General features: G+C 38.1%; 2 protein-coding genes across 5 annotated transcripts in view; both read right to left on the bottom strand.

Annotated features, from left to right (window-relative positions):
• LOC114318429 (uncharacterized) overlaps window positions 1-23,267 on the bottom strand; it is a 44,549-nt gene that overhangs the window by 10,143 nt on the left and 11,139 nt on the right. For 2 of the 4 annotated variants that reach the window (XM_082904120.1, XM_082904122.1), the window contains 7 exons: window positions 20,109-20,261; window positions 19,723-19,970; window positions 19,551-19,620; window positions 16,981-17,187; window positions 6,745-6,977; window positions 3,454-3,532; window positions 3,236-3,373 (listed from right to left, as the gene is read on the bottom strand). In XM_082904120.1, coding sequence (XP_082760246.1) covers window positions 3,236-3,373; window positions 3,454-3,532; window positions 6,745-6,977; window positions 16,981-17,187; window positions 19,551-19,620; window positions 19,723-19,970; window positions 20,109-20,261 — 1,128 coding nt within the window. The remainder of the gene's footprint in view (window positions 1-3,235; window positions 3,374-3,453; window positions 3,533-6,744; window positions 6,978-16,980; window positions 17,188-19,550; window positions 19,621-19,722; window positions 19,971-20,108; window positions 20,262-23,267) is intronic. The other 2 variants (XM_082904121.1, XM_082904123.1) reach the window with 1 other exon arrangement.
• Window positions 9,318-10,667, bottom strand: LOC114301762 (putative WRKY transcription factor 7). The gene has a single exon (XM_082904124.1). It carries the CDS (start codon window positions 10,478-10,480, stop codon window positions 9,548-9,550), a length of 933 nt encoding a protein of 310 aa, XP_082760250.1. The 5' UTR covers window positions 10,481-10,667; the 3' UTR covers window positions 9,318-9,547.

The raw sequence follows: 23,267 nt of genomic DNA, 5'->3' as shown, positions 1-23,267 counted from the left end.
GCAGGCAACCTCGGGTTACAATTCGGGCTTGGGCTGGGCTTGAACAACCTCCCAACCCGACCGAACCCGTCCAAGTTGCACCCCTAATCTATTCCGTAGGGTTGAAAGGAAGTACTCAATGATCCCAAGTGGAAAAAAGCCATAGCAGAGGAGATGAGAGCTCTGAGTAAGAATGGTACTTGGGAGTTAATTTCTCTACCATTAGGAAAAAGACCTGTGGACTGCAAATGAGTGTTCACAATTAAGCAAAGAGCAGACGGAACCATTAAGAGATATAAGGCAAGACTAGTTGCTAAAGGGTTAACTAAGACTTATGACATTGACTATCAGGAGACCTTTGCTTCGGTGGCCAAAATGAATTCTATTCATGTCCTTCTTTCCTGTGCAGCAAATCTGGGGTGGCCATTGCAACAATTGGATGTAAATAATGCTTTTCTCCATAGCAATTTAGAAGAAGAAGTGTATATCGATGTTCCTCTTGGTTTTTCTTTTTCTTTTTTAGCCACTAATGGGAAGGTATGTCGGCTAAAGAAGGCCTTGTATGGTTTGAAGGAGTCTCCTAGAACTTGATTTGATAGGTTTTTGAAAGCAATGGTTAGATTTGGGTATAAGCAGAGTCATGCGGATCATACTATGTTCATCAAAATGTGTGCAAATAAGATAACCATAGTTATTGTTTGCGTGGATGACATAATTTTGACTGTTAATGATGTGGTGGAAATGTCCCAAATCAAAGCTCGACTCTCCAAGGAATTTGAGATTAAAAATCTTGGTGTTTTATGGTATTTTTTTGGGATTGAGATTGCTAGGTCAAACAAGGGTATCTTCATCTCTCAAAGAAAGTACATTTTAGACCTCCTTGAGGAAGTAGGGATGTTGGGGTGTAGATCTATTGATTCCCCTATTGAGGCCAACCACAAACTTAGTAGTGATGGAGACCATGTTAATAATGGAAGCTATCAGAGACTTGTGGGGAGATTAATATACTTTTCTCATACTAGACTAGATATTACGTATATAGTGGGTGTTGTAAGCCAATTCATGCACGATCCTATGGTATTTAAAGTCAGCGCCTAGAAAAGGGATATTGTTCTCTAATCATGTACATTTGAGGATGGAGGCCTTCACTAATGCTGATTGAGCCGGAGCAATTGATGACAGGAGATCTACCTCAGGTTATTGTACCTTTGTAGAAGGGAATTTGGTGACTTGGTGAAGTAAGAAGTAGGCAATTGTAGTCAGGTCGAGTGCAGAAGTTGAATATCGAGCCATGGAAAATGGCATTTGTGAGCTTATATGGCTTCAGGTTTTGTTGACTGACTTGGGACTGTTAAGTAGTGGGCCAATGAGATTATACTGTGACAATAAGGCTGCTATTAACATTGCCCATAATCCAGTTCAGAATGATAGGACTAAACACATTGAAATTGACAGACATTTTATCAAGAAGAAAATCAACAGTGGAGTAATTTGTATGCCTTCTGTAAAATCAACAGATCAGTTAGTTGACATATTTACTAAAAAATTAGGTAGTAAGGTTTTTCATCCTATTGTGTGCAAGTTGGGCACGGGAGATATTTATGCACCAACTTGAGGGGGAGTGTTAAGTTATTAGATGATGGGCAGTTTGGCAATTGTCACTAAGTTGCTTATTAGTATAAATAATAGTGTTAGAGAGGACAAACTGATTTTAGGTTTTGTGCCTCCTCCCTTCATATTACTCTCTCTCATCTTTATTCTTCTTTCTCTCTAAATTTCTTCTCCTTAAAATTTTAACTGAAACTTTGTCGGGTCTCTTTCCTAACAGATTTAGCTTTTGGGATTAGTGGTGATTTAACATGTTATTAGAGCTCAAGCAATGAGAGATCTTGGGTTCAAGTCTCTCTATTTACATTTGTTTCTACGCTTATATTATATTTCTCTACAAATTTACGTTTGATGAAATGTCTTAGAGAGCTGGATATGCATTGTTTGGATATGCATTGTTTGGCCCTTTCCTAAGCTTTTGGGACTAGTCGTGTACACCAAGGCTAGGTTCATTAATTTATTTGATATGCTCCGGCTTGAGGGGGAACGTTAGTATGAATATTAAGAATAAGGGTAAGTCAGTTTAAGTAATAAGAATAAAGTGGTGAGGCAAAGATAGGGTTGCAATTTCTCTTCTTGTCCTTGCCTTATTTCTGTCTCCCCTTATTTTGTCCACTTGTTTGTCTTACAATCTCTAGAGTTAATCATCTCAACAATATAAGGTTTTATTATGAGTTTCATTTCTAAATTATTAAGTCTATTTCCTTTATACTGTGTTTGGATCATGGATTTGGTAGAAATTTGAAAAGGGAACGGAAAAAGTTGGGTGAAATGTGAATGAAATACAACTACATTTCACACCATTTTTTACTTTCCCTTTCCACATCACTATCCAAATCCATAATCCAAACACAGCCTCAATAGTTTCAACTGACTGGTTCCTCTTGTCTGCAAATGTAATGCATTTAAAATTTCTATTGTAAAATAAAAAAATAAAAATCTAGCAAAAAACCAAAACTGCTATATGCATCTTCTGAGTAAGAAAACAGCAGCCACACGCACCAAGTATAGAACACTGAGAAATATCCTCATATCACCTGGCATGTCACTCTGTCGTTTCACTTGAAGTAATAACAAAGGTGAGGCAGTAATATAAGGTTGCACTCTTTCTTGTTCTCTTTCTCCTTATTTTCTCTGCTTGCAAGTCTAACAATCTCCAGAGTGTGTATCTCAGCAATATAAGGTCTTATTCTAAGTTTCATTTCTCTCTATTTTAATTTCTCTCAGCTGACTGGTTTCTCTTGTTGACTTCAAATTTATGCATTTCAAATTTTCTATTGTAAAATTAAAAATTAAAAGTAAAAACCTTGCAAAAGCCAAAAGTACTACATGTATCTTCAGGGTAAGAAAACACCAGCCACCTGCACCATGTACAGAACACTAAAGAGATGCCCTCATCACCTTGCATGTATGTTGGGGGCAGAAAGAAAAAAAATGCTCGTTTCGCATGGAATTTAGTTGTAATGTCTCAAAAAGAATCTTTTAGGGGATTATTACAGGATTGTAAGTGAGCAGGTAAACAATGATTGAGGAAAGATTTTATAGAAAAGATTGAAACTTGTTGAGCAGCCCTTTTAAAATTTGTGGTACCACTACTGTACAGACAGAGAGAGTTAACAAATTATGTAAGACAATACAAGAACGATACCTTGGTAGGATCTGAAAGTACTGCATATGCCTCTCCAATCATTTTGAAGAGCCTATCAGCATCTTTGTGAACATTGTCCACTACTTCCTTCCAAAGCCCATCATCTCCATTCTCACTTCTAGTCAAGGACTGACCAGCCTACATCAGTAAAATACTATTAGAAAGGATAAATGATACTAGCCTTATAAGTATAGCAGAAGATAGTAAAAGTCTGAAACCTTGTCAGGATGATGTCTGAGTGCAGCTTTCCGGTAGGCCTTCTTAATTTCTGATGCTGTTACAGATGGATCAACACCCCTGGCAATGAAATGCAAAAATGGTGACACATTTGAAAAGAAATTAGACATTTTCCATCTCAGTATGTGAATGAGATCATTTGCCATGCCAGACTCGTGGATAATAAGGCATTGACACGTGAGTTACGTGCCAATTTTTTGACTAATGGTGTTCCTATTGATGATCCTGCTTTGAATTGAGAGTTTTTGGGTTGTTTAGTTTATCTTACTATGACTTGACATGATATTGCCTCTGCAGTTCATGTGGTCAGTTAGTGTGTTTCTACACTTTGCACTACTCACTGGGGAGCTTTGTTGTGGATTTTACATTATGTTTGTGGTATCATCTTTCAAAGTTTATTGTAGTATTTTTGCTTCCTCTTTAACTCTTCAGGCTTACGCCAATGATGATTGGTCCCAAGATGTGTCTAATCACAAGTCCACTTACCAGTTTTTAAAGTTTATCTTGGTAACTCTCTTATCTCCTGGACAAATAAGAAACACTACTGCTGGTGTTCTGCCAATGGGTTCAGGGGTATTCATGTTTGGAATATGCCTGCTAATAACTGAACAGATATTGAACTTAAAATATAAAGCTAAATTTATTTAATTTGAAATGTTTTAATATATAGAAGGAATCCACTATTTTGATTTGTTGATTGTTTTGTTAATGAACTAATTGGATTTCCATATGCATAAATGACCAACATGTATCAAATGAAAACTTCATTCTCGATTCTACAAGAATTATCGTTCAAATCATATTATCAATGAGTGTTCTATATCAAGCCCGTGAAAACTTTGTTTTGTTAGATTGCTTGATATTGAATATCATGCTATGGCCCATGCTACAGCTAAAGTTGTTTGGCTTCGTTGGCTCCTTTCTAATTTAGGTGTCTGGCTATCGTCTCTTACTCCTCCGTATTGTGATAATAAGAATGCTATTCAGATAGCTCACAACTCCATATTCCACGAACACATGCTATCTCTCACTCCTCTCTATTGTGATAATAGAAGCAAGGTTCGGAAACCACACCCTTGTCATCATATGGTGCATTTGGCAAGAAAGAAATTGCACGTTGTTTATGGTTTTACAGCTTCTGATCCATTGTTTGAAGACAATTCTCCTGTTTCACTATATTTTTGGATGGGAGAGTCTTTTTCTTCTTGATTCCTTTATTGACTTCCCGGAAACTTGTACACACTTTCAGATATATAAGCTTATGGGTTTACAAATACTTTTGAGCATATGGGGTTTGTGCCCTCTCTTTTGGTGCCTTCTTTTAATATAGGGAAAATTACAACATATAGGGGAAATTACAACATTCTCCCCGCCGGTCCTTTAGTAATGAAAAATTACACCAACCTCCACCGATGGACTTAAAACGTTAATAGAGTCAACAAACATAATAAAATGATGAAAATAACCCAATCATTTACAGCCATCACTATCAACCCTGACCCTAATCCCAACTCTAACCCACCTCTCCATCCCTTCCTCTTCCTCTAGCCCTCTTTACCCACCACACTTGCACACCCCTCTACCACCCCTTTCACCACTGCCACCCTTCACTTCCCCTCTCTCATTTCACCTCTACTACCACCCTTAACCTCCTCTCCCTCATCTTACCTCCTCCTCCAGCCATCACCTCCACTGCCACCCCCTTATCCCCACTGCCACCCATTACCACCACCCTTTGCCTGCTCTCCCCTATTTCAACTCCACCACCAACAGCTCACCTTGCCAGAAATCAAGGCAAAAATCAAAAATCAATGCCTAGGTCACCATTGTCAACACGACCGTCTCTCATTCTCCCTTTATATCTCTCCTTAAAATCCCAATCTCATCAGCCCAGCACAAGAATCACATGTGACCTCCTTCGTGATCTCTAACCACTCCACAGCTTCACATTCGAACCACATCACCTCTGTTCATCAAGCTTAGGGACCACCTTTATTTGAGTAATGCAAAAATGCAAATCCCAAATCAATAATCAAAACATAATCCCCATTTGATGCATCATCAATCTATAAGATGAAGCATTTGTGCTGTATCTTGAAATCCTTGTCACAAATCACAAAACCCAAAACTCTAACCCCTAACCTCTATTTGTTGCCCAAAGCCCTAGCAAGAGAAAGCTGGTGGTGTCAATCGCAATGGGGTATGGTGACTGGAGGGGAGTGGGTGACAGCATGGGACTAAAAACGAGTATATATTAAAGAAAAATTTTGAGCAACCTCCCTTGAAAATTGCCCAAATTACAGTTGGCCCCATTAATTTTGAAAAATAACACTAGCCTCCCCTGATATTGTTGCATTTCACTGAATCCCTCGCTGTTTGGTGAAAATTGCCCTTTAAAATGTACTCATTTTTAACTAAAACGGAAACAAAATCCTTCCAGCCATATATCATGAAATAATGAATCTTCCCCCCTTGGGTAAATAATGATTCCAAACATGAATAAACAATACAGCTCTGTCCAACAATAGTGCAATTAGTTTCTTTGACCGGGGACTTAATCAAAGAATTACCAACATTATAGGCAGCAGACCAAATGTCCAAAATTTAGAACTGAGATTGGAAAATGATGATAGGCCACAAGTTTTTCTTGCATCAATAAGGTCCATAACAATGCAGCTCTCTTCTTTCCTTTTTCATCTTTTTGCATTTTTTTTCTTCAGTTTTTCGTCTCTAATTCCACAATCTTAACCCTTTCTAACCATTTCAATTTAACACTCTAAATCCTTGCTGCCTAGTATTTAAGCAACTAATTTTGAAAATCCAGTAAGCCATCACTTCCAAAACTAATGACCCTTTCTAATCCACAACCGTATTTATTGATTTACTTCTTGCATAAGTACCCTTCGTTCCAAATCATAGGGTTTTAGGTAGAACAAAGGTTCTTTTGCATTCTATGGTAAGACTATAAAAGTAAAAGGGCCTTTATTCCACCTTCTAAAATCCTAAACCTACAACATTTGCCTAACCTTCATCCATCATAATCAAAATGGGCAGCATACACCCAGATTTCTAGCGCTCTCCTACACGATACAGCTTAAAAACCTCATGAACCTATCCAACCAAAGGATACTGATCAAAGTACAAGTTACTTCTTCATGCATTAGAAGGACACATTTATGCATGCAATTGTTGAAATTTTTACATGACAACACAGTGTAAAATAAGATAACAAATTCATATAGTTAATATCATAAACTGAAGGGAAAACTTACAAAATGAGGTACATATTCAAGGGAATTTCCTTTCTCGCTTCTTCTTCCATTATAGAAAGGCGTTGTTGAGCTTGTCTTAACTCGTTCACACTGCTCATTCTATCAGAAGCACTGGACTGATTGGCCTTGTCCTCCACTTGCTTCATGAGAAGAGACACTAGTCTCTGAAGGTCCATTGTTGCCTGTTCATAATCTCTAATCATCTCAAACAAAGTGGATCGCCTAGAAATTGCCTGCAAAAGTATGAGCACGATAAACAACCATTTACAAGCAAATTGGTGAGCCAAAAAGTAAATAACATAATTTTTGCGAAGGGGTCCTCTTGTTGGTCTGTTTATCATTGTTGTATGAGCATCTAAGAACCACGTTAATGTACGGGACGGACACATTGGGGCTTGATGAGGTGGTCGCTACTCTCATATCCCACAGGACTTTGGGAAAGAGAGAGAGTGAAGAAACCTCAAGTGAAAGGGTTACGGTCACTTCAGATGACAATCCAATTAAAGGAAGGACGGTGGAGAGACATGGTGGATCTGAGCAGTCAAAGGGTCGATCACAATCAAGAGGTTACAAAAAGTGTTACTATTTTATTTTTATTTTGATAAATTACAAGAAGTGTTTCTATTGTGACTGAGAGGGTTTAATTTAGTAATATCAGAAGCTCAAGGCGGACAAAGAGAAGGAAAAACCATCTGACTCTATAGAGGTGGTGGATTCCAAACCTAAGTAAAGATGATTTGTTTGCAGTTTTCCCAGATTCAGGTATGAAAATTGTAAGAAATAAATTGATAGATAGAGAATAAATTGTATGTATTATTGATTGATTTGTTGATATGTTGTATTACAATGATTCATGATTCCTATATATAGAAGAGGGTGAGTGTGTAGTAGGTAAGGAGTAGGTGAAGTGGAGGTGGTAGTGGTGTAGTGGGTTAGGTTTAGTGGAGTAGGTGAGGTGGTAGTGGTGTAGTGGGTTAGGTTTAGTGGAGTAGGTTTAAGTGGGTGAAGTAGGTGGAGAGTAGGTGGATTTTAACAGCCTCCCGCAAACTCAAGGGGGATAGGAACTAACCAACTTGAGTTTGGAGAGAGTAACAAAACAAGAAAATACATAAAAATAAAAGAGGATAAGAGACACTGTATGGTCGTGTCAGACCATTGGTGAAGACACTGGATGGTGGTGTCATAACGTTGTAGAGGACACTGTATGGGGGTGTCATAACCATGTAGAGGACACTGTATGGTGGTGTCATAACGGTGTAGAGGACACTGGATGGCGGTGTCAGACCGATGTAGAAGACAGTTTATGGGGTCATGTCGGACCGTTGTAGCAGGACAGTTTACGGGGTCATGTCGGACCGTTGTAGAAGACAGTTTACGGGGTCATGTCGGACCGATGTAGCAAGACAGTTTACGGGGTCATGTCGGACCGTTGTAGAAGACAATTTACGGGGTCTTGTCGGACCGTTGTAGCAGACACTGTGTGGTCGTGTCAGACCGTTGTAGAAGACAGTTTATGGGGTCATGTCGGACCGTTGTAGCAGGACAGTTTACAGAGTCTTGTCGGACCCATGAAGGAGCTAACCGGAATCAATGTCGGGACAGTTTACAGAGTCTTGTCGGACCCTTAAAAAGTCGCACCCTCAAAAGGTGTGCCCAATCTTTCAAAAGGCGTGCCATCAAAAGGCGTGCCCAATCCATAAAAAGGCGTGCCATCAAAAGGTGAGCCCAAGTCATAAAAAGATGTGCCGGACATGATGGCGAGGCACGTGAGTGCCTTGGCTGGCGCGCCCGTTTGTCGTCTGGCGTCAAGTGGCGCGCGATACGCGTGGCTGCCTCGCTATTTAACCAAGGTTGATGCTGAGGCTGAGGCAGACAAAAAACTTCTGAAAATCCTCTGAAAAAACTCTTCCTTTGCTGAGAGAGAAACTCTGTAATACTCTATAACCAACCCGTCTCTGAAACACTCAGCAACATGGCCTCTTCTTCTCGTCCAGCTACCCAGAACATGGCCTCCTCTTCCCGTGGTCTGCTCACGCTCTTTCCAGAACTGAACGAGTCCACAAGAGAAATAACTGGTGCGGTGGCCAGTGAACCTCAACCAAACACCTCTGGTTTTGCTCCGTTGAACTTTCCGATGCGGTCGGTGGAGCAAAAAATGGCGGTGCAAACTGATATTGAGGCCAATCAGTATACTCTGAAGTCATGTGTGGAAACCATGACTGCGGTCACAAACTTGTCGCACCGGCTGCAGAGCAGGACAAATGAGGTGCAACAGTTAAACTCCCAGCTGGCTCTGCTCCAACGCATGTATAAGGATGCGCGAGCAGAGATAAGTGTGCTAAAGACAGAAAACAAGGAGCTGAAGCGGAAGGCCACCGTGATGTTCCGATTTGGAGGGCCACCATATGCTGTAGTGGAGGAGCAGGGAGGAGGCAACTTGCTTGGTGGTCTAGGAAGCACGGAGACCGGACTGGCACGGGACACCCAAGATAAAAGTAAGAAGAAAAGACCTGCAGTAGAGTAGAGAAGGGAAAAGAAAAATCCCACTGTGGGTGTGATTGTGTTTGTTTGTTTTTTTTTTTTTTTTTGTGTAAAAGTGGGAGCAGGGTTGATACCTGAGATGAATAAAATATGGTTTGGTGTGAAAATTTGTAAATTTTTTTTTTATTTTTTATTTTTTATTTTTATTTTATTTTATTTTATTTTATTTTATTTTTTGTTTTAAATAAAAGATAAAAAGTTGAGGTTCAAAGAAAAGTTAGGCGGTGGAAAATGTGATGATGGTTTTTGAGTGGAGAATATTTTAAAAGATATTTCTCTCTTTTTTGTGTATGATGATGTCTGCTCCTCTGCCGACATCACAAACCCTCTTCAGCCTCAGCTTTCTTCTCTTGGAACAATGGCAGCGGCCGGAAGAACCACTGCACTTGCCGGAGGCTGCGTTTTCCGACGAACTGCACTTTCTCTTCAACAAGGGCGGTTTTCCCGCGGAGGAAACCTGCGACAGATTCGAAATCTGAAACGCCGATGACGACGAAAGTTGCTTGCTGTCGGTGTCTCCCGTCAAAGACGACATGAACGAGGTGGTGGCGCCGGAAATCGCCGGCGAATATGAGGAGAAATTAATCGATTTCGACGCCGAGTCTTTCCGATCAATAACCCCATTTTTCACGATCATGAGGTGGTCGTGCTGAGATTGAAGATGGTGGTGGTGAGAATTTGGGTGAGGAACAGCGAGAGGAACTTGTTGGATTGGTCTCGGGCAATAGATTCTAGTCGATTCAGAGACTTCTTTGGAGTCTCTGTTCTGGTTTTGAACCGGTAACGCCAGAGGGGCTCCTCTGAACCGGGCATGGCCGGTTCTAGTCCGACCCAGAAGAGAAATGACTCGCTTGAACTTGGTTACGGCCACATCAGCAACTGCTCTACAGTCCATCTCTATCTCCATAGTCGATCTCTGCTCTGAATTAGCTGATAATTGACCCTCTTGTCTCTGTTGTTGTTGTTGAGACTGAGAAAGAAGTCTAATGAGCTTCTCAACACTCTCTCTCATGATTTTGGTGGGGATGATCATGCATCCGCCAACCCCAATACAGGGAGTATGTCCAAGTTGAAGGAACTTGTGAAGAGGCACTCTGAGCTCATTAGCTACCCAATCTACCTCTGGATAGAGAAGACCACAGAGAAAGAAATTAGTGAAGATGAAGATGAGGAAACAAAGAAAGAAGAGTTTCATGTATGTGTTTGTGGTATGTGTTGAAAATTCTAGCGGACTAGGTTGAGGTCCAGCGGGCGGCCAAGGCGAGGTTGCCGCCCGCCGGTGAAGCGAGAAATACTAAGGTCTTAACCTCGCTCTGATACCATGTAAGAAATAAATTGATAGATAGAGAATAAATTGTATGTATTATTGATTGATTTGTTGATATGTTATATTACAATGATTCATGATTCCTATATATAGAAGAGGGTGAGTGTGTAGTAGGTAAGGAGTAGGTGAAGTGGAGGTGGTAGTGGTGTAGTGGGTTAGGTTTAGTGGAGTAGGTGAGGTGGTAGTGGTGTAGTGGGTTAGGTTTAGTGGAGTAGGTTTAAGTGGGTGAAGTAGGTGGAGAGTAGGTGGATTTTAACAAAAATTTTGGATTGGGTACTTGCTTCTGGATGTTCTTTTCATTAGTGTGCAACTAGAAAGTTTTTTAATTCATACCAAACATGCAACGGTGATACTGTTAGGATGGCTGACAATACAATGAATAAGGTCATTGGCATTGGTACAGTGCAGTTTCTCATGCTTGATGGTAGAGTTTTGACCTTAACCAGGTATTCCTACTACACATTTTTTAGGAAGAAGAACTGTCTTGTGGGAAAGAGTATACGGTTAGCTATGTAATGATTATTTCTATAGTGGCAGCTAGCTTCTTGAAAGATGGAAAGGCATTCCCTTTTGCAGATTGCTTTGGCTAATAATTGTCTTGGGAAGTGATCATCAAGCACCATGTTTATGCTTGTATATTGAGTGTTGCGATGGGTCTATGAGATATATACACACAGCGAGTACAAAAGGTACAAGGGGTCAGGTTAGCCACGGGTAGTAAGTGGCAGAGAGAAGCAACAGTGGGTTGCTTTCATGTGAGCGATAACAGTGTGTATCTTTGTTGGGGTGTGAGGTTGAGAGAAATAACACTGAGGGAGTGTGGGAAAAATACCATGGTGTGTATTTATCTCACCATTATAATTTTCTGCTGTTAGTGGATTGCTCTCACTCACTCGTGGACATAGGCATTGTTGCCGAACCATGTAAATTGTGTTTTTTTTGTAACCATTTTATTTTATTTTGCTTCCTTGCTTTCCTTGCTTGGGTGCAGGGCCAACCCTGACTTTTGTTGGGCCCTAGGCAAACTCAAAAATTGGGACCTCTATACATATTTAAAAATATATATATTGTAAAATGGTATGTATGCATTTTTTATATTGGTTAATACCCATACAAAGTTTGCTTGCATATATATTCACTAAAATTATTTATTAAGATACGAAGAAATTATTATAAGAATTCAAAAAGATAAAAACACGGTTGCGTTAGTTAATAACTTAACAATCCAATTTATAACAAAGTAAAACTCCAAAAAAATTTAAAACTATAACACCAAAAAAAAATTAAACTGAAATATTACTTAAACATTACTCTTCTCACATTTTTAGATGCAAAATTACTAATTGAGCTTGCAAAAATAAATAAAACAGTTAAATTATTCAATCTTTCTTGTGATATGAACTGACTATAAGATTTAATCAACTTCAACTTTGAAAATTTTATTTTTCCGTAGGCAACTATAACTGACATAGTTAACAATGTTCTATAAGCAATTCATGCATTTGGCAAACAACCATTCAAATTCATCACTTCAGTTGTTTTTTAATGTTTTGATTAAACCTTTTGCATCCAAACCAAGCCTTAAGTCCCGTTAAATGGGGTCAACTACATAAATCCTTTTTCTCCATTCGACTCTATCCAAAGCCATATCATTAGTCAAATTAAGGATATTCATATTTCTATTTACTACACTAGCCCACATCAATCTAGGTCTGCCCCTTCCCCTAACACTTCTATCTACCGTCACTATATCGCATCTTTTCACTACTGCCTTTGTTGGTCTCCGTTGTATATGACCAAACTATATCAATCTATTCTCCCTCAACTTATCTTCTATCGATACTACTCCTACCCATCCTCGAATATACTCATTCTTAACTCTGTCTTTTTTAGTCTTGCCACACATCCACCTAAATATCCTCATTTCAGCAACACTCATTTTATCTACATGTTTCTTAGTTGCACAACATTCTGTCCTATACAACATCACTAGTCTAATAGTCATTCAATAGAATTTTCCTTTTAGTCTAGTGGATACTTGTTTATTGCACAATACTCCAGATGCACTCCTCCACTTAAGCGACCCCACTTTAATTCTATGGACAACATCCGCTCCAATCTCTCTAAACGTTGTGATAATCGATCCTAAATAACGAAAACGTTCACTCTTAAGTAGTGCTTGGTCCTCAATCTTCACTTCTCCTCAGCTTCCATTATTACTGTTACTAAAATTACACTCTATGTATTATATCTTAGTTTTGCTTATCCTAAATCTTTTAGATTCAAGTGCTTCTCTCCAAGTCTCCAACTTTGTGTTAACTTCTTCTCTAGTCTCATCCACTAACACGATATCATCTGCAAAAAGCATATATCATAGCACATCATCCTGAATATTTCTCGTCAACTCATTCATAACTGAAGCAAAAAGATAAGGACTTAAGGTTGATCCTTGGTGTAATCCTATAATAATTGAAAATTCACTTGTCTCTCTAACTAGCGATCTAATAGTGGTTACCACACCTTCATACATATCCCTCATCACATCAATATAACCTTTTGTCACCCATTTCTTCTCTAACACCCGCCAAATTATATCCTGAGGCACTCTATTATATGCTTTCTCAAGATCGATAAAAACCATATGAATGTCTCTTTTTTTTTCTCTATACTTTTCTATTACTCTCCTCAAAAGATAGATCGCTTCCATTGTTGACCTACCAGACATAAATCCAAATTGATTCTCTAACAACTCTGTTATATCTCGCAATCGATGTTCCATCGCTCTCCCTCACACTTTCATTATATGACACATTAGCTTGATTACTCTATAGTTATTGTAGTTCTAGATATCTCCTTTATTCTTATAGATTGGCACTAAGATATTCTTCCTCCACTCCTCTAGCATTTTCCTACTCAATAAAATCTTGCTAAATAACCTAGTCAACTAAGGCACCCCCTTCTTACCCAAACATTTCCAAGCTTCAATAGGGATATCATCGGGTCCTAAAGCCTTATTCGATTTTATCTTCTTAAGTGCAATATCCACTTCAAAGTTCCTAATTCTACGATAGAACCAGTAGCGCCCTAGTTTTCTTTATTATTGCCTACTTCCTCCCCTTTTGACCTACCTCCATGTTCATTTAACAACTTCTCAAAATAGTTCTTCCACCTCTCCTTAATCTCTTCATCCTTCACCAACACCAACACCAACACCAACACCAACACCAACACCTTAGAGTCTTCACTCTTGATGCACTTAACCTAATTAAAGTCTCTTGTTTTCTTCTTTCTTATCTTAGTAAGTTTGTATATTCTCTTCTCTCCCTCCTTACTATCTAATCTAGTGTATAGGTCATCATAGGTTTTCAACTTAGTCTTTCTTACTACTTTTTTGACCTTCTTATTAGCCAATTTGTAGCTCTTAAGGTTTTAGTTCAATCATTCTATCACTTTTTAGAGCACTCTTTTTTCGTCTTTATTACCGCTTGAACTCCTCCCTCCACCACCAAGTTTCTCTAGAGTTGGGTCCCTTTCCTTTCGACTCTCCAAGAACTTCTCATGAGATACTCCTCATACAATTGGTCATCGAGTTCCACATAGTGTTAGCATCATCTTCCAAGTCCCAAGTACCTTCTTTATCCATTCTATTCTTAAATCTTTTTAGGTCCCACCATCTCGTCCTACGACGCCCACTATCCTTCTTAGCTTGGTATTGCCCTTTAAGGCATAAATCTAATACCAAAATTCTATGTTGAGACGTCAAGTTCTCTCCAGGAATGACCTTACAATCGCTGCATTTTAAACAGTCCACTTTTCTTACTAGAAAGTAATCTATTTAGCTCCTAATTGACCTACTCTTAAATGTTATCAAATGTTCTTCTCTCTTTTTATACATAGTATTGGCCACCACCAGATCAGAAGCCAACGCAAAATCTAAAATACTCTCTCCAGCTTCATTTTTATCACCAAAACCATACCCACCATGCACCCTCTCATATCCTATTTTATCTATTCCTACATGGTTGTTGAAATCACCACCTATAACTAGATTCTCTCCTACGGGTATCTCCAATAATACCTCATCCCTTTAGTCCCAAAAATCTCTCTTAGTTTAATCATCTAATCCTACTTGGGGGGCGTATCCACTAATAACATTCACTATATTCTCTCCAATAACTAGTTTAACTAACATAATCCTATCTAATTTTCTAATGACTACAACTACATTTTCTACAAGACCCTTGGCAACTATTATTCTTATTATCCCATTCATGTGTCTATCCTTGCCACTATAAGATAATTTAAAACCGGTATCCTCTATTTCCCTAGGTTTCTCATTGGTCAACTTAGTTTCTTGTACGCAAGTTATACTAACTCTCCTCCTAATTGTGACATCTACCAATTCCATAGTCTTACCAGTTAAAATTCCTACATTCCATGTGGCTACCCTAAACCCTTGGACTACCTTCTTTATCCACGCTCGTCCAGAAAAACGTGGAAACCTTTGCCCATTTTTCACTACACCCAGACGTCGATGCGGCGCCCCTTGTTCACTTTTCGAAACACCCAGAGGTAGGCACAACGCATCACTTAAGGGGAACAACCCAACATTTAAACTTTTTGAACTACTGATAAAATAATGTTATGTTTGATTCACAAGAATGAAAGTATAATGAAATGGAATACTCATACCTTAGTCTCTCTATGGAATGACCATTCACTTACAATGGTAAATGATGATTCAATTTGCAATTTATTTTTCATCATTTTTTTAGGGAACCAAATATGATAATGGACATTCTAATGGAATGATCATTTTGTTTCACTTTCATTACGATAAACCAAACACCTAAGCGTTACAAGTATTTTGTGGCCTATTTTTTGAACAAAATTGGAGGGCGGCCCAAGGCAACCTCCTTGGTTGCATGCCCTCAGGGCTGACCCTGCTTGGGTGAGTTTATTCCCAACACAATAAACACTACATGTCTAACCAAGGGGTTCTAGCCTGTGCAGCTAACCTTTGGCCACCAAGTCTCTCCTAACGGGAGGTCTTGGGTTTCACTCTTAGGAGTGGAATAGGGGGGCAAGACTTGTGCTTGCAAGGAGATGGTGAGAGTTCAACTCCCCTAACATGCTAATCTAACAACTAACTACTAACTTTCACCTATCAAAATAAATAAACACTACATGTCTAGCTAAGCATGCCAAACCCATATCACATACTCTCACATAAGTGTCACACATCCAATACGAGTACTTCACAAATTTAGAAAAGCTAAACACCACACCAAAAAGCCACCTCACAAGGATCCCTAGGGTCCCATATAGCTTTCCAAGGGAGCGAGAAAGTGTGACAATCACTCAACACTTCACAAAAAGATTTCTTTTGAAAGCACCCAGATCTAGAAAGACTCCATTTTATCAAATCTCGCCTTGTTGGCCTACACAAATACTTAGCATTCCCTGCAACATCTCAAGGAACCCTTCAACTATACTATCTCCCACTCTCGAACTTCTCTATATTACAAAATATAAATAAAATAAATAAATAAATAAATAAATGCATGTACCTCCTCTACGCAATAATCAGCCACTATACTACTGTAGCATTCATATCCACTAACATCAATAAACAAAGGGAAAAACAATCTCTAATCTCTCCTCCCCACACCACATGCACCGAAAACTTCATCCTCCTTCCATCTAATGACACCTTCGCATCAATTCCCTTCAACAAGGCTAATCCTGATTTTCTAACTTCTGTTGGAATCTTGGACTAGGGCTTCCAATATCCTTTTCCCTCCTTCCCTCTTCTCTCATTCTCTCTCTCTCTATATATAGTCAAGTACATGCAATATGAGAATCACCAATCTCTCTCTCTCTCTCTGTATATATGTGTGTGTGTGTGTGTGTAATATACATATATCCACATTGCTTGTTTCCTAGCCAACCAATTGCATTGATTTGGTATTGTGCACATTAGGTAGGTATCTCTCCATTTTGCCTATCAAGGGCCATATGCTTAATTAAAAAAAATGTATGCTAATTAATTAAAATGCTCCTCTATCTCCATTTGGCTTCTCCTTGTGGCATGTCTAATCATTAGCCACATATTGTAATAAAGATAGACAAGTTCATTGACCACCAAGAAGAACCGTAACCTTAGATCCCAATATCAAGGTTGAATCTTGAAGTTTCAAGTCTCGCATGATTAGATTTAAATATTTCGAACAAGTGGAGATCCAGGATTTTAATGCAAAAAGAAAATGGACTCAATATGAAAACTCAGATGATCAAGCAACTCCACCAGTTCCTCAGCAAAATCATATCAAGCAGCTATGAAGAAGACTGTTATTTTAGAGCCAAACCTTCAGATAATTTCCATCAAGAGCTATAGCTAAGCTGCAATCTGCAATGGCATCTATGATCTGGCCCATAGCCTTGTATGCAGCAGCGCGATTGCAAAAACAAACAGCTGCAAAGGGACGTGACTCAACAGTGCATGATAAAGAAGCAGTGTAGCATTCAACAGCTTCTGCATGCCTTCCTGATTGAAATGCTTCATTTCCTGAAGCCTACATTCACAACAACAACATCCATATCATTACACAGACACATGAGAGAGAGAGAGAGAGAGACAGAGAGAGAGAGAAGCATAAGCATGTTAGTATTTTTTAACCCAGCTTGGCAAAACAGAGCAACCAAAAACTCTGGCCACCTCCTTTCTCTCATGTGCAGTCAACCGAGAAAAGACAAATAATAACAACAATAACAATAAATAGAAACCTTTATTCATGGTCTCTTGTGTTATGAGTCCTATGACCTGTGGTTGGATTATCCCAGTGAGTATTAATTTTTTGTCCTAAGTTTCCTACAGTGTGATTCGGAAGGGAGGTGTAGTGAAAATTACTCAGCATATTGCTTCATAGCAGTAATCTCAGCATTTGGAGTGAGACACTTTGGAATTCCTGAGGGAAAATGATATTTGGTGTAGAGCACTTTTTTTGAATTCTGATGTAGGACAAGATTTTAGGAATTTTTATATTTTTAGTATTAATATTTTAGAATTAGTATTTTACTTAGATTATTGTAATTTAGTATAAATATTTTAGAATTGTTAGGTTTCTTAATTTGTTTTGATTTTGTTTTTCTAATTTCTTAGATTTCTTATTTTCCAAGAATAAGATTAGTTTATTATTTTCTTTTATTTTCCTATACTTGGTCTCCAAGACTAGTATTATCTTAGTTTATTACTTTTTTATATTTTCCTTGGTCTCAAAGTATGTTTGGTTTCCAAGACTTTATCTAGTATAAATAATCATGTAAGCCTAAGGGGAAAGTCATTCTCCATCAATATAATTTCCAAGTTACTCTCTTTTCCTTGTGGATTCAAGAGTTTCTTTCTTGTGGATTCAAGAGTCTTCGTCTACTAGAACAATATCTAGTTTCGTGCGTATTCTGCTATGTCAAATTCTTTATGGGTGAAAGTTGTCTAATGTGAAACAATTTAAAGTTGTCTTTGAATACCATTTGAGATATTAGATAGCAGCGACTTCTTGTTGGCAAAAGTGTTACATTCATATCCTTAGAAATTCAGGCCAAAACAAGGATTGGAGGTGCCTTTGAGAATTCCAAGGAATCACTGTTCTTCTGTTCACCCAGCTGAGAAAGAGGTTTTTCCATCAAAAAAACAAAAAAATGGTTCTCCTGAAAAGCCTTAAAGAGGCCACTGCTTCAGGATATCTACATATGGTTGAAGCTTTCCTGCGGAGTGGGTTGAAATATAAGTCCTTCCCACCATAAAACCATGGATACAGATGTCATATTTTGAGTACCCAGAGTATTGCTACATCATTTCTCCTCTTTCCGTCCCCTTCCGTACTCCCACCCAAATGAGTGAAACTGCTCCCTTCTCTCCCCCTTCCCCCTTGTGCCCTTCTTTTTTTACCCTTTCTTCCATCTGCCCCTAGCACCAAGAACACTATAAGAAAAAAGTCATTCTAATTCTACTGAAAACTCCCAACAAAATGGTGACATGGTTAAACAGGAGATAATTCAATCTTGAATTCTTGCTTAAAGGTTCAATAAGGGAATTTTCTCTTCCATCTTGATTACCCACAGGAATTAAAGATTTAAGTCCTGTTGTCTGTGTTATTTTCTTTTCATTCTTTTTCCTTCTTCGTATAATGCTTACCCAAGAGGTATTTTGGAAGTCCATGTGTAGGCTATTGAAATATGGCCAGACAAAGTGAAATGAAAAGATAAAAATATGGACAAGATTCTTTCTGCCTTTTTTTTTTTTTCCCTTTCTCATTTCATAATTTCTGAGCCAATTTTCTGTTTCACTTTATTTGCTTCAAGCACCTTAATTTTTTGTAACATATATAGCATGGGCAGTACAGTTGTATGGGCCATAATATATCTATCCACATATCCTAACACAACAAAATGATGTGCTCCAACAAATGGAATCTATGTCAGTTGCTTATTTGATGTAGGGAAATTTTACAGAATATTTCTGTATTTTCATATGTAGAAGTTTGGGTCGTTTTAAAAATTGAAATCTGACGCCTAATATGCTACCACCCACATTCAGTATAATGCTTCCCAGACAATTTGTTGTTTAATGTTGGTTTATGGTCCAAAACTAGAGCAGCAACAAAGATGACTACTAAAGGAAATTTCAAAAAGCTCCCTCTCTCCCTCTCTCTCTCCCTCTTATTCTTCCTCTATCTCCTCTTTCTCTTTTCCTTTCTTTTCCCAGTTTTTCGAAGCCTGGATATCTATTCTATAATTATAGTCCAGCTTCTTTCTCATGATATTGAACGGTACTGCTGTATTTGTTGCATACTTCCAAATCATATATTTAATAAAAATAAAAGCAGTTTTTACAAACAATGAGTCTAAGCAGAGAGGCCAAAGTACAGAATGAACATACCTTATGGACTACAAGCTCACGTATTGTGGCAGCTAAGGGTATTAACGATTCCAAAGTCTTGCATCCATTCCTGGAAAGCCACATCAGTAACTTCAAGTTACATGAACAACAACCTAATGAAATCAACCACAGAAATATGTAGAAGGTTCTATATGGAAAGATTAGTTGTTACTCTTCAGTGGTAGAGACAGATTCCTCTTGCTTCTTCAGAAACTCAAGAGCTTCCTCAAGCCTCCCTAGATAGAAGTAGGACTGGATAATCAGGCGCCATCGCCATAGCCTGAAGGAGGGGGGTTTTCGGACATCAGAACTGTCCAGATTTGTTATGTGACCATCAGCACTTACTACTGCAGAACAGTTCATCTCAGCAGAACCAAGAGTCTGCTCACACAATTGAATCATCTCTTCATATTTCCGCAGCTGTTTAATGAAACAAAAGTTAGTCCAATTTTCTTGACAAATCTTTAGGTCCACTATCAATTGCTCGAATATATCGTGTATTTATCTTTTAAACTTTTGAGTTGCATAAAGTTTCCAACTAACAATAAATGCACAAACCATGAAAAGAGCATCTGCTTTCATTTCAAACAATTTCTCACAGTGAGAGCTTATCATCAAAGCCTCAGAAATTAATCCCAAAGCACTCTCTGCATCACTGGATGTTCTCCGTTGCAGATGCTCTGCAGATTGCTTCATGCACTCCGACACTTTCTGACAGACAGGATAAACTTATGAGTTTTATTACTAATAAACATATCAAACTGTTTCAAGTCTTACGCAAGCTAAAAATTAAAACAGTGATAACAATAACAAGAACGAAAAGAACACATGACAATACTTTTGGTTGAACTTCAGCAAATTTTAGCACCAATACAAACTTTACAAGATGTCAAGAAACTTCCATTTCCCCCACAGTACCCGTGTCCACCGGCGGATATGACATGGGTCAAGGTGTGGGATACGTATCCGACGCTCCTACCCAAATTTAGACATTCGGATCCTTTAATTTGTTACAATATATGAGAAGAAGAAACTCACATTTTTCTAATAAAGCAATATTTTTAGCCTCTCACATGAATTAGATATAGAAATTTCATATTTTTCCTGAATCCTATTCAATTTCAAGTATATTTCTATATAATTTACAACATTTCATCCGCAAATATTATATAATATGCAATATATGTGTGTATATGATGCATCGCCGTACCCATATCCAATTTTGGATATGTATCCCAAGATCTTAAGGTTTAAATTTATGAAGGTCTAACGCTTGGTTACACACTCACACCCGATACTTGTACCCGAGTCCATGTAACATAGGTTTATATGTCCAGGTATCATATAAACCTCTCAAACACAAATCTTTGACTACTACAAACCTTCATTTTTCATAACCACCTAAGCTTACACAGACTACAGAACTATATCTGATATAGGAGTCATATGACCATAAAACTCCTCTGAATCTGTGAACAATTTTTTTTTTTTTTGGTTGACTGACTAGGGTATGTGAGAAATCCTACGGATAGCCTGAGTTTCTTACCACAACACCAACAATAGCCCCTACCCAAACAATCTCCTTATATAACAATAAACAAATAACATAGTAGGCATATTAGAAAATGAAAGGAACAAATGAAGAAAGCAGAATGGAAACCAATAATATTAGTGAGACATTGCAATCTGCCCTCTGATCAGTTGATAAACATTTTCCACCAAAATAAACTTCTAGCGAACTGGAATGACTACTCACTTAACGAAAAATAACTTTTGATTATTTTACCAAACAATTTATCCACTTCTATTTAACCTCTTATTAAAGAGTCAGACCAAACTTTGACTAAAGGTTGTACTCGGTACATAAAGGCTGTCGCTTACAACAGGACCTAAGAGAGGTAATAGGCGGCAGGCAACCTTTATTTGGAGGAAAGGCTAATTTCCATGACTCAAATCCTCACCACAAAGAAGAAGAAGATATGCTTGACTGGCTTATCTGCATCTTCGCACATTTAGCACATACTTTGAAGCACTTTCCCCTCATGCAAATGAAGGGGGAAAAAGGGCCTCCATGAAAGGAAATTCCGCCCACCAAATGCCTTCCAAAGGAAACAAAAGACAAACTGTTAGCCTAACAGCTCTTGGTGCTAGCTACTACATAACTCGAGAGCTTCCATCCCACAGCCATCAAACTACAAACAAGCATCAAATTTATTCTAAAGAAAAACCATACACATGCACCAACCCTATTCTTAAAGCACCCTAACACCCACCTCTAATCATTTCACTACTTCATTTTCACTAGATCCTACAATGGCTCACCTTTAATTTCTTTAAAGCCATCAAGGGTTAGACATTTCTTCCATGTTTATTCTGTACAGAACTACAGCCTACAGGTCTTGACCAAAAAATGTAACCTGCAAGTTAACACCTATAAAAGAAAACATATATAAATATATATCGCCAATGCCTGCAGAGTTTTTTTTTTTTCCTTTTGAAGAATCTCTGCCATCTATGGATCAGGAATAACATGAACAAAAAGATACTTAATGATGAAAGCCAAGAAAGTTAAACACATCCCAACTTGGTGTTAGTACTCCCAGTTCCTTTCTGGGATTTGCAACTCAAACTTTTGCTTCAAAGAGGACATCTCTCAGTACATGTTTGTTTGGGAAGACATGGCCTTGGGATTGGATTTATACTACAACAAAGCGCATAATCAGATGTTTGGCTAACAAAATTAGGGTCTGGACCAAGGTTCTGAAAAGCGGTTGCGGTCGCCGTAACGGTGGCGGTGACGCGGTTGCGGTTGCGGTTGCGGTTGCTGGGTGTAAAGGCCGTAGTGTAACGGTTACGGTAACCAGAACCGTGAATTTTTTTATTTTTCGCACAATTTGAAAAACACTTACCGATATGCATATTTTTTTTCCATGATCATATTTATTGGGTTAAAAATAAATATTGATCAATTTTTATAAATTTTTAAATATGATTCAATATATTTCATATTTTTAAATCACTATAAACTGAGTTTTTTACATTTTATTTTAATAATTAATGACTTTATATTATACAAAAAATCAATCACTAATTATTATATATAAGATAAACAATGACAAAAATAAGAGAATAAATAAGAGTCTAAATATATATATACATATTTTTACCAAGCCAAATAGATAATGACCACACTTATTATTATTATTATTATTATTATTATTTTCAAACAATACATAGATAGACACACACAAACAAAATAGTTTAGTGATAGCAGCTGAATAGAATAGCATAGGTCTTACAGTTTCAACAAATCAATAACATGTTCTTCATCTTCCCTTTTCTCTCTCTCTATCTCTTGCTCCTCCATTTTCTCTCTTTATCTTCCCTCTTCTCTCCATCCCTTTTCCCCCATTTTCAGCTTTTTTTTGTGTGTTTTTTTGAAAGAAACTGTTAGAATTTACCATCACCTACCACCAATTTACCATCACCTACCACCACCTACTCCTCACCTACTACACTCACCCTCTCCTATATAATGAGCCACTCACCATTTGTAATATATATCAATCAATATATCAATCAATAATATACATCAATTTATTTTTACATGGTATCAGAGCAAGGTTAAGAACTTAGTGATTCCGTTTCACCGGCGGGCGGCAGCCTCGCTTTGGCCGTCCGCCGGACAAACCCAAATTTTCTAATTCTCTCTCTCCT

The sequence above is a fragment of the Camellia sinensis genome, chromosome 14, assembly GCF_055761805.1.
Source record: "Camellia sinensis isolate YWXY chromosome 14, ASM5576180v1, whole genome shotgun sequence".
In the NCBI taxonomy this organism is placed as follows: Eukaryota; Viridiplantae; Streptophyta; class Magnoliopsida; order Ericales; family Theaceae; genus Camellia; species Camellia sinensis.
The sequence above is the reverse complement of the archived record's forward strand: the minus strand, read 5'-3'. Positions and strand labels throughout refer to the sequence as shown.